We start from the raw sequence: 12,523 nt of genomic DNA, 5'->3' as shown, positions 1-12,523 counted from the left end.
TTAATAAAGATTGTAACAATTTTAGGGCCTCTCAACTATTATTGTTAGAAAGTTTGTCGTAACATTAGACGTCTTCCTGGGGTAGTCTGCCAGGCTCTTCTGCTTCCAGGAAAAGCGAGTCTGCTGCTTTCAGCTTTCCTTTTCATCAAAGTATTTGAATCTCCTGCCCTTTTCCTCAAAGGAAACCTTTTATTTCCCAAACTGTAAAGTCATTTCATTATTCTGTTTTGAGCTGGAGACTGATTACAGGACTGTGAGTCTAACTGTATGTATGTGTTGAGTTTCTTTCTGATTTGAGAACCCTTAAGGATGTGTGTATCTGTGTGTATGTGTGTGTGTGTGTGTTGTTTGTGTGTGTGTCTGTGTGTCTGTGTGTGTGTGACCAGGGTGTGGTGGGGGTAGTTTTCTTACCTTCCTAGTTATTTGTATTTACTGATATCCTCAAAGTTTAGCCCTTGTATACCTTCACTAAATCATTCTACAAATATTTTTAAAAATTAAACTCCCACCTGTACCAATGATGGCTCTCATGTGCTGGAGAAACAGCGGTGGTTTTCAAGTAAATGCTTCCCCAGTCCCGGTTGCTTGAGGGGTGGCACCCATTCTGGGTATGTCCTCGTCCTTGTCCAGGTCAGGCTTGACTTCAAGGCAGTCCTGCTGGAAGTGAGGGGTGAGCAGGGATCTGGAGGAGGAGAATGAGAGGAGGGAGATGGCGTGGGGCTGGGGGTGAGAGAATGGGGCTCAGGCCTCCATGGCAGCAGGAGGGGAGACTGGATTTGCGGCCTGTCCTGTGGGCAGCCATCACTCAAGTGGGACCCAGGGCTCCGTGGCTGGCTCAGCTACTGCCCAGCTGGGAAGCGGTGAACACTGGCCTAGTGGCTCCACCTTCCAGGCCTCAATTTCCTCATCTGTAATCAAAGTACCAACCTCAGAGGATATTGGGAGAATTAAAGGAAGGATTATTGTTAAAGGGCTTAGACTATGCTCGACAGGAAGTAAGCACTACATCAATGTTTGCAAAATAAAGATAAATCAACCAACGCACAACGAGTTTAACCTCAAGTGTATATTTTTCTTTTCAGAGCACTTTTTTTCTGACTCTAAAAGCACATCGTGTTCTTGCTAACATTTCCTATTTGTTTGTGTTTTAGACGCCTTCCTGAGTGCTGGATCTTTCTTCCTTCTGGAAATCTTTGACTGTGGGTATTTATTTATTTCTGAATAAGAGCGTCCACGCATCATGGACCTCGTGGGACTGCTGAAGTCTCAGTTCCTGTGCCACCTGGTCTTCTGCTACGTCTTTATTGCCTCGGGGCTAATCATCAACACCATTCAGCTCTTCACTCTCCTCCTCTGGCCAATTAACAAGCAGCTCTTCCGGAAGATCAACTGCAGACTGTCCTATTGCATCTCAAGCCGTAAGATATTTAAGACTCTATATTTTCGTCTTCATTGTGGATGTGTGTATCAGAATTACAGCTCTTGATATGGATTCACTAGGCTTTCCTTGTGTGCTGAGCTGTTTTTTGTTTTGTTTTTGTTTTAGGTTTGAAATGGCTATTTAGTTCTCAATGCCCCAAAATTATTTTTTGAATGAGTAATGCCAGTAGCTCAAAATTCAACAGCCACAGACAGGTATACTATGAAAAGTAAATACGCATTCCATTAGTTTCTTTAGTTCTCCTCAGAACCAATCAGTATTAATGATTTCTTAGTTATCCTTACAGAAATAGTATACATATAACTCTTATACTTGTGAATGCATGTTCATCTTTCTGTGTATATATCTATATAGATACATATACATACATATATTTTTTTGAAAAACTAAGTGGCAGTATACTATATTGTTTTCTTCCTTGCCTTTTTTCTTCAGCTTTTTATTTTGAGATAATAGATTCACATGAAGCTGTAACAAATAATACTGAGAAATTCTGTACACTCCTTGGCCAGTTTCTCCCTATGGTAGCATCTTGCACAAATGGAATAGCATATTCCAACCAGAAAATTGACATTGATACAATCCACAACCTTACTCCTATTTCTCCACTTTTAAGTACACTCATTTGTGTGTGTGTATGTGTCCGTGTATGTTTGATTATGTTAGGTTGTTTCATACATGACTAATTTGACTGGCCTGAGTTTCAACAATTGAAAAGATGAATGAGTGTATTGGGACATCTAGAAATGCATTTTGCTGTTGATATTGATTAGCCTTAAGCCTATACCTATTCTTAAAAGTAGAGAATGCAGTGTGATATTAATAATAATATAAGTGGGTATGAATATATTTCAAAATATGAGCTTTTTAAAAATTTGTCTATTAAAAATATCAACTATCTAAGATGATGCCAAGAGTCCAAAATAACTGATATATTTTTGATACCCTTTAAATAAAAGGATCAAATTTGAATTTGAATCGAGACAATTCAAGCTATGTATAATTATCCAAATGGATTACCACTGATCCAGTCTTATTTGTTAAACTTCAGAATACTAACTTGTAAGGAAAAAAAGTCATAGACATATCTTTATTTATGACTTTTTTCACCAACTCAGAACCTGCAGATAGGCCTGATACTATTTTGGATATAGTTTAAGTGCAAGACCTTCCATGTCTTGTATTACAATGCTTTATAGAAATATGTCTTGAAAGTGTTCATAAGATCCTAAGACTGAGTTATAATTGTGAAACAGCAACTTTAGTCTGTTTGCCTGTGGCCTATTGGGTACAACCACCAATTCAATCCAATACGACGCAATGTACTTTTCCTTGCCGTAGACTTCACTCAACATTGGTCTCCAAGTATGTACGCTTCTACAGTGGTAGAGAAAAAGGAAGAACTTGTCCAAACAGGGCAGACAGTAGGAGATGATTTGGACAGGAACTGTAGCTGTTTGAAGAGAGATAAGTTTGTGTAATCAAGGGAAAGGAGCTAGTTGACTGAGATTTAAAAGATGTTTATAATTTTAAATGTCTTTTTACCCTCTAGCAGTTGGTCTCTATTTAAGCAGAATTTAAATTTAACAAAGCAATACTGATTACGCTTTTTCATTGAAACCTGCATTTATGTGACTTGCATACACCTATGGAGATTCCAAAATCTGTTAGTTTGCAATGTGAAATCCTGTATGTTTCTACTGTCATAACCCCTACCCAAATTTCAAGTGGATGGTTACGAATTGGGTTTCTCATTTGGAGTTAAGAAATAAGAAACAGGATTTGGAATCAGAGTCCACAAGAGTACTATATTTTTCTTTTGATTGATGGTAAAGACATGCTAAGTTTATGGCAGGCTTGTGGAGATATTTTTCTCAGGATGCATTAGCGTATTTGTTTCTGGTGGAAATTAAGATGGGCAACAAATTCGGAAGCAAGGCAGATTTTTATCCTTCACAAATTAATTAAATTATTTAGAACAAACTCCAAATGAAACTCAAGAATTAACCATCGAAGACAACTGGCATCTCAATGCCAGGTGCAATGAAGGGTAGGCAGTCTAATGTCACTGAAGGACCTAGAAGCACCTCCATCCAGGTATACCCAGTGATGCTCTGTGCCTTCTTCCCCAGAGGAAGCACCTCCATCCAGGTGCACCCCAGCAATGACCTTTGCCTATGTCCCCAGAGGAAGGCTTCCTAGGGCTTTGGGCCAAGTGATAGTAGAAGCATTTTTAAACAATCTGAAGCGGGAAGGGAAGATTTCTCCCTCTAGAGGAGCAGTCCTGGCTGCTGGAAAAAGAGAATACAGTAGAAAGGGAGGGTGATGATCCTGGGTGGCTCATGGGCAGCTCATGGTGATAAGCCAGTGCAAACTATCCCCAGGTTTGAGAGAATCCTCGCCAGGATTCTCCGTTTCTGGTATCCCCATAGGTGTTAGCAGGGCTGTTCGCTTTTCCTGGTTCCTTTTCCTTGCTCTAGATAATTGACAGACTTCTCTGTCAATTACTTCACGGTAACCAAGTCCATGTAAAAAGAGTGTTCAGGAAGCCTTGCTGGGCTACTGATCAGCCAGAGGAGACAGTTTGTGGGGAATTCAGCAGCTTAACTAGGAGATGACTCTGCAGCGTCTGTGCTGTAACTCTCCTCTGCTTCCCTCTGAGTTAAGATAGAAACCGTTCGTGGCTTTAATTGTGTCTTCTGGCGTATGAGTCACTCTGAGCTTAGACAGTCATCAGCATTCATGATTTGCAGCTGATTTTCTAAGGAAAAGGCAGAAAAAAATGTTTCCTTGAGACACGGAGCCCTTCCATCTCTGTGTTCGCTTTCGTCTAGCAGAGCTATGTCTTTGTCTCTTTTCTCATTGAATATTTGTTAAGAGCTTGATGTGTTACCAAGTAAGTTCAAAGCAGTTACCAGCCCTGGCATGGTAAAGCTGTCATGCAAAAGGCCAAGCTGATATAAAAGACAAATAGAGACAAAACAAGCAGTAAAGACAGCCTGGCTAACAGCAGGACACACTGAGACACTGAGCAGAGAATTTTATTCTAGTGGCAGCAACCAACCTCATGAATAACAACTTGAAAGTAATGTAATCTCGATGGATGATTCTGAGAGGGTTGCCTTGTCTTATTTTTGCCTAGATTTGTAGGCAGGAAAGGCCAAGTCAGACTGGCTTGGCATGCTGAAGGAGGAAGGGAGGATGGAGCCAGCTTCTTTAAGGTAAAAAGAAGGAAGAAAGTTGGAAGAAGTGGAGTGAAGGGTACAATTTCATTGCCTTTCCACTAAGCAGGATATGCCATTTAATCTCTAGGGAAAGGTAGCCAAGACTGGCTTTTTTTTTTTTTTTTTTTACACCTCTCTGACATTGTGAGTTTCAAAACAAAACAGAAAGATTAGGAGAATCTATTAATATCAGGGTTAAAAAAAAAAAAAAAAAAAACAAGGCAGGGGGTGGGAAGGATTGCCAATGACCTAATTGTCCTGGAAAGGGCCAGTGAAATGAAATGAAACACAGTGGACACCACCACCCCTCTATACCCCCCAGCCCTGGTGCCCTGCTTCCAAATTCAGTGTTGCTGTGAACAGGCTCTATGAGCTGGAGCCTGCCACTGAATATTCCTGGACTGTGACGCTTATGGTTTTAAACGGCTGTTGGATGCACAGCTACACATCTTCCTTTAATGGGGAAGGCCACATGGTGGCAAAAAGGGAGTGAGAATTTGGAGCACCAGCCTGCAAAATTACACATCCTGCCTCCCCTGCTACAGGCTGCGTCACCTTTGGCAAGCCACAGAAACTCTGAGTCCAAATAACAGGGCCAATTACAATGGCTGCTTCAAAATGCAGAATGAGATACTCTGTCTGAAAGTGCTTTAGAAATTCCTTAAAGTACATCAAATTTACGATTAAAATTGGAATTTGTGTCCATGGAAGGAGGAAGAGTGGCGGGGGGAGGTGGCAAGGGCAAGGGTGTCTTGATCTTTCTTCCCATTGGTTCATCACTTGGACAGGTAACTTCAAAACACTCGGCTACATTTGAAGTAAAGGGGATGGAATAGAGTTGACCAAGATTCCAATAGTTTTCTAATAAAGGGTTTAGAATTTTTTATTTTCCTCTTGGGAAGTTGTTTACTTCCTTTTCACCACCCCCACCGCACCCCACACTTGATGAGTGTCTGCCGCTGTATTTGTATAAGGCTCACAAAAGGAGAGTAAGCTCTATATTGCCTCTTACAACACTACTGCATGTAGTGGTGAAAATGATATCTGTTTCTCGCTGGAATAATAATAAACATTTGTGACATAGTTCAGGATGTATAAGTGACTTCAGATTTGCTAGTCGAGAAGGGATTTGGCAGTGGCCAGGAGGCCTGGCAGAAGTTGGTCTGCTCCTATCTGGAAGGTGGGATCGGGGCCTGGTAACAAGTCAGGAACAGCGCCAGCAAGGGCTGTGCGTGTAAGAAGGTTGGGAGCTCCGAGCTGCTGGAGAAACTGCAGAGCAAGTCATGTGATTACTAGAACCTGTCTGAAATTAACGACCATGGAGAATGGGAGTCCTCAACTCTGCTTTCCTGAGAGGAAGCAGATATTCCACCCAGCCGAGCCTTGGGGCAAAAAGGCAGTCAGGTCTTCCATTTGGGTTGGGGACTTGTGCTTTAGCCCCTCCTCTGGGCAAGGGTGCCTCAATTTTGAATCTGTTCATGTGCTTATCGACCAAGGTGTCACCAGGTAGGTCTGAAAACCTAACAAGACAAGCTAGTGGGACAGAGCAGTCTTTGGCACATGAGTCATAAAATGAGACCTACTAGAGGCCGGTGTTTCTGAATCTCCGCCCTGAAAGGTGTGCGACCTGCTGGTTTTGTGTGCTTTCCTGTGTATGCCATTCTAATCCCAGAGACTAGCAGACTGATTCACTTTTCTGCCAGCACTGGAAACTGTCTCCAGGTGTGTGACTGTCAGGTGACCTGCTAGGTGAGGCCTGAATTTGAATTTCCTCCTCCTTATGGATAAAGTACTTTTTGCACATTGGATTTTCAAATTGTGAAACAAAACAATCTTTCCTTCTTCTTTCTTTCTTCTTCTTCCCTGCTTTGCCTAGGAGCTCCCCCGAGGGAGGTCAGCTGTCATTCTGATGGCCTCAGGATGATGCTGCGGGTGCTGGGCCAGCACTTTCATTTTGCTGTCATTGCTGGGCTGGGGACACTCCTTCCCCCTGCAGACCCTCCTGCCTAGCAGCACAGGGAAAGCAAGGTGGCCTCTCAGGAGCCTCCTCTATGGTAACCTCTCTGAGGGGAAGCCTGGCCGCATCAATGTGTTATCATCTGCTTTCATTCTATGTGTTAAAAGTGTATACAAAGTGAACCTAGCTCTCCAGCCCTGCCTGGCTGCCTTTCTGACTCTGTGAGAAGTGAGAGAAGACGGAGGGCGGCAGCTTCCTGATGTTTGTCAACTTGACCAGGCAACAACTGTGTGTGGGCCACCCCCCTACCCCACAAATGAAAATACAAGGGAAGTCTGTGGTGTCCTCGGTAAGAAAGCTGTTGATCCCCCAAAGAGAGTGTCGCTGTGGCTTTTCCAACCCCTGCATGACCTTGAGAGAAGCAGTTTGTTCTGCTAACTCTGCAGCCGGCTTCCTCTGTGCTTCTCCTCCCTGCCTGATTAATGACAGGGCTGCTTTTTCTCATTTCAATTCAATCTAAGCAGGAGTTTTCGCTCTTTGACTCCTTCACTTGTCGCGATAGGTAGTTAACTCAGCTCCAAGATGTCAGAAAGGGAGTGTCCCTGAGTGGCCCCTGTCCTAACCCTTCATATCACTGCCTTTGAGCCTGTCAAAATGTGGAGTTGGGCAGGACCTACTGGCTACCTCTGCTGAGAGGACACAGCCTCAAATTTGGGTCCCCTCTTTGAAGGTCCAAAGAGTCATCCGTATCAGTTCCCAGATGGTGATCGCCTTCCCAGAAGAGGGTTCAATAACCGGCTGTAGGTGGACATGATCCTAAAACTGGTCATCTCTCCCTTCAGAGTAGCTGCACAACAGTGGCTTTGGTGAGTCAAGTCAGATGAAAAGGAATTTAAAAGACCCATGACCCATGACAAAGGGAATTTAAAGCCTCTCAGACCCGCCCAGACCTAATTCTGCCTGTGGGTCTAAGATTCTAACCCAAAGGCAAAGCCCTGCCTCCTGGACTGAGCAAGCGGCCCACGAGTTTATCTATTGGGACAGCCTTTTCCTCTTTTTCCTCTGTCACCTGTGGGTACCTTTTACTTCTGAAGTGTGTCCACGCTGCACAGCTGAAACAAGCAAACACTGCCTGACTTCACCTGGAGTCACACACCGTGACGCTCGACATCACGAGATCCCTCCGCTTCCACTAGTGACGGGCTAGCGGGGTTGCTTCCAAAAACTGACGAAAAGCAACCTTCCTTCTTTTCTTTTCTAGTTCTAAGGGGTGTATCTCCTGGGAGACCTCAGGAAGTGACAGGGAATTGTTATAAATAAAGTTTCGGTGCTGCAAAAGAAATAGCACTGGAATATAAAATTTTCTTTTTAATTCTCAGCAAGGCAAGTTACTTCTATAGAAGGGCGCACCCTAATAGATGGAGCAATGGTGAGCGCGCACTTGGACAATAGAGGGGAATGGGTTCTTATCCCTGAAGACCATGGCCCCTGCTGCTGTGTCCTTCCCATGTTGGCTAGGGTTAGACTGCACAGGCTAAACTAGTTCTGATTGGCTAATTTAAAGAGAGTGAGGGGGTGAGTGGTTTGGCGAGAAAAATGGTTATGACAGGGTACTAATCAGAAGGAGTCAGGGTGGAGCCGGTAATCGGAAGGAGTCAGGGTGGAGCAGGTAATCGGAATGACTCAGGGTGGAGCAGGTAATCGAAACAGGTTGCTTTACGAGGAAGTTAAGATTAAAAGTAAAAGGCAAAGAATTGAACATACTGACATACTGACTCTTTGAAAAGAAATTTAGAACTCATATCTAACAGAATCTACAACTGGACCAATGAAATGGGAAAGCTATGTTGAATCAAGCAACAAAGATGTCACTTTTACATCTATGTCATTTTCTGATTTATTCAATAAGTATTGAGCACCTAATATGTGTCAGGCCTTGCGTTTGGTACTTGGGAAATAGTGGGAAGCAAAGGCAGCTACTGTCCTGCCCTTAAAGAGCTTGCAGTCTGGTTTTCTTTCTTTCTTTTTTTTTTTGAGAAGGAGTCTTGCTCTGTCACCCAGGCTGGAGTGCAGTGGCCAATCTCGGTTCACTGCAGCCTCTGCCTCCCAGGCTTAGATGATTCTCCTGCCTTAGCCTCCCAAGTAGCTGGGATTACAGACAAGTGCCACCATGCCCAGCTAATTTTTATATTTTTAGTAGATGGGGTTTCACCATGTTGCCCAGGCTGGTCTTGAACTCCTGACCTCAAGTGATCCTCCCACCTCGACCTCCCAAAGTGCTGGGATTACAGGAGTGAGCTACCACGTCTGGCTGCAGTCTGGTTTTCTAAAGATCTTATCATAATCTCTTACAAAACGGTGCTACCTGCCACATGTTATACTAATCAGCATTAACAGGACAGAACCATCCATCCATCCCATGTTTGGGCACAAATGGACCTTATTCTGTTTTCTCCTCTCTTAGTAAAGCTGTATGTATAGTACAACAAACAAACAAACAAGCAACAATAAAAGACCATACGAGGCTAGCAAGTCGGCATGCCAAATGGAATGTAGCAGAAGCAATCCAGAAGTTGCTTTAATTTAGATCTCACTTAAAATTCTTTGTCAAGTTAAAGAATTTAAGTATCTGAATTTACAAGATAGTGGAATGATAGACGGGAGAAAAATAAAAGGAAGAATCACGATCTGTGCAAGCTAAGAGGAACAACACTTCCTGATTCTGCCTTTTTATTCTATGAACCTTTAGCCAGCTAGTATTTACTGAGCACTTACTGTTCCAGGAACTGTTTTGAGTAGTCAGGCACAGAGAGTTTAAGTGACTTGCCCAGGGTCACACAGAAAGTGATGGAGCAGAAATTGGGGCCAGGAAGTCTTTGAGTGGGGAGCCTTTCACTTTAGCACAACCCAGCCCTGCCCTGCATTTGAGGAGCCAAGCTCTGGAGGTGAGGCCATGTGTCCAACTGGTCAGTGTAGTAAGTGATGTGCTCTCAAACCTGTGACCTCTGAGGTGCCACTCCACGGGGCTATGGAATAAAAAGAGAAGCATAGTCGTTAATGGGCAGTTATTTTCAGCTGCAGTCATTACACTCGCTACATTTGTCATGTGTTGACTATGTATTAAGCATTGTGCTAAACCTTTCCTAGCCATTACCTCATTTACTAACACCATCACTCTGTGAACAGGCAATTCCCCTGTTAACTGAGGCCGAGAGGTTGGATGACTTGCCTAAGGTCGAACAGAGAGGAGGAGAGCTGAGACTCCAAAATCCATTTTTCTACCACACTTTGAAATAAGCAAATGTCAAATGCTATGCAAGTTTTTATTTTAACACCCAAGGATGATGTTAAGCAAACATCTGCTAGGATCAAACCTGTGCGTGCTAATTCGCTGCAGAATGCCTGTCGCTGCCCAGCAGGCATTCTTTAACAAACGTGCACCCAAGCTCAGTCCAGGGGGCCAGGCACTGGGGTCAGCACCTGGAGAACAGAGATGAGAGGGGTGCAGCTGCTGTCCTCGGTAGGGACCCAGTATAGTGGAGAAGGCTCATAGACCCAGCATGGTAGAGCAGTGAGTTGACGATTAGACTGGAGGTACACAGGGAGTGCAGGGAACGGGACAGCCCAGCCATCCTGTGCAGGGTGCAGCGACATCCCCGTGAAGCAGCATCACAAGCCAGGTGCTGAGGAATGAGAGGAATTGTGAGATGTTGGCAAGAGGAGAGGTGGTTCAGTAGGTGGCGGGAGCCTATGCTGACATCACCAAGTGGCTAAATGGGTTTATTCAGGCAGCCGGGCACCCAAAGGAGATGGACCTATCAAATGTCATCATGACCTTGCTGTGTCATGAGGCCGCCGTGCAAATGAATGAGGCCAGAGGAAGCATCCACAGACACCTGCAGGAGAGCGGGCAGGCATACAGTAGCGCCTAGCAGCAACTTGCAGCCATTGACCCTCTCACTAGATGGGCTCCGAGTATCCATCCCTCAGAAATTTCAATAATTGTGACCATCGGTTTACTTCAAGATTTATTTTTGTCTTGACCTGAACAATTGTTCAAAATGTGCCTTGAGAAACTGTTAATTGGAATTTGAAAAAAAAAAATCTGTTCATGCATAATCTTTTATAAAAAGATGCCCAGCTGGGTCATTATTTCCTTGAACCATGTTATACCCTAAATATTATTAAGTAAAAATAGCACAATACAAAACTCTTGGTACATTCTAATACCAATTTTATAAATATAGACTGGAAGTAAACTTATCAGAGTGCTATTTTTAGGAATTAGAGATGATTTTAGAAAATTGTCTTATTATCTGGATGTCTTATATTTTACACAATGATCATGTATTTTATAAACTGGAAAAAATACAAAATAAAACCCAAACACCAAAAAAGGACAAAATAAGGAACAGCTTATGGAATGAGTAGAAAAGGAAAATATAAAGTGAGCCCATTGTGAAATCAAGTGTGCTGAAATTCATCAGCACCTTTTATTGATTGATGGATGGATTGACTGCGTCTTCCAGGCTGGGTGTGGCAGAGGCCCTGGGACCAGGGGTGACAAGGAAGGTGTTTCAGGCCCCGCCTTACAGGACCTGAGCAGAGCATAGTCAACCCTCGTCCCAAATATTGCAGTCATTTGTGGAAAGGAACTGAGAGGAAAGAGCTGGATGCTTGGTGTCACGGCTTAATTATGTCCCTTCAAGATGTTGAAAGCCCAGTGCTTGTGAATGTGAACTTGTTTGGAAATAGAGTCTTCATAGGTGATCAAGTTAAGATGAGGCCATTAGGGTAGGCCCTAATCCCACAAGACTGTGTCTTTATAAAAAGGAGAAATGTGGACACAGAAAAAGACATGCAGAGAGGAAGACGATGTGAACATACGAGGACAATGTCACCTGCAAGCCAAGGAACACCTGGCTCCCAGCAGCTGGGAGAGAGCCGTGACACAGATCCTCCCTCACATTCTCAGAAGAAACCAACCCTGCTAACACCCCGATCTGAGGTTCCTGGAATCCAGAACTCAGACAATCAATTTCTGTGACTTAAGTTCCCCAGTCTGTGGTCCTTTGGCAGCCCCAGGAAATGAATCCAGTCTGCGTTCTAAGTCTTTTCTTCTACTATGGCGGTGAAGTCCGAAGTGAAGTCCAGTTTCCTGATAAATGACACATTAATGTGTTATCTATTTCTCTCTCCTCTCCCTTTTCCTCCTTTCTATCTCTCCCACCCCTACCTTTATTTTATTGATAAGATAGGAAATGAGAGATTATACAATAAAATACCTTGCTTTTATCCATGGACGAGGTCAAGAAATCCTTTTTCCCACCTCTTATATAAAGGAACTCAAAGGAGTAAAGTGCAGCTGGCTGGTGACATTGGATGTGGAGGAAGGTGACAAACTGTATATAAACTGTGTAGGAACCTCACCTGGGGCCAGTTGCCCCACTCAGGTCTAGCCAGTGGTTGCCACGCTGGAAACCCAGCCTCGAGGGGTGGATTTTCTGCTGACCGGAGGGAAAGCCTCACACGTTTCCTTCACCATGTGTTCCTTGCTCAGCATGTTCATCCAGCGTTTGTGTCATCTCTTTAAATACGCTGTCTGGGGCCAGGTGCCGTGGCATACGCCTGTAATCCAGCACTTTGGGAGGCTGAGGCGGGTAGATCACCTGAGGTCAGGAGTTCGAGACCAGCCTCACTAACATGGTAAATTCGTCTCTACTAAAAATAAAAAAATTTAGCCAGGCGTGGTGGCGGGCGCCTGTAATCCCAGCTACTCGGAGACTGAGGCAGGAGAATTGCTTGAACCCGGGAGGCAGAGGTTGCAGTGAGCCGAGATTGCACCACTGCACTCCAGTCTGGGTGACAGAGCGAGACTCTGTCTCAAAAATAAAAATAAAA

At 43.9% G+C, this 12,523-nt stretch overlaps 1 protein-coding gene across 4 annotated transcripts in view; it reads left to right on the top strand.

The window, feature by feature from the left end:
- The window catches only part of AGPAT4 (1-acylglycerol-3-phosphate O-acyltransferase 4), a 140,601-nt gene that overhangs the window by 41,047 nt on the left and 87,031 nt on the right, over positions 1 to 12,523 (top strand). For all 4 annotated transcript variants that reach the window (XM_009242417.4, XM_024247915.3, XM_009242418.4 and 1 more), the window contains 1 exon segment: positions 1,152 to 1,418. In XM_009242417.4, the coding sequence (XP_009240692.1) occupies positions 1,241 to 1,418 (178 nt within the window). In that variant the 5' untranslated portion in view covers positions 1,152 to 1,240.

Source organism: Pongo abelii, chromosome 5 (assembly GCF_028885655.2).
Source record: "Pongo abelii isolate AG06213 chromosome 5, NHGRI_mPonAbe1-v2.0_pri, whole genome shotgun sequence".
Classification (NCBI taxonomy): domain Eukaryota; kingdom Metazoa; phylum Chordata; class Mammalia; order Primates; family Hominidae; genus Pongo; species Pongo abelii.
Note: the sequence above shows the minus strand (reverse complement) of the source record. Positions and strands in the feature narration are given on the sequence as shown.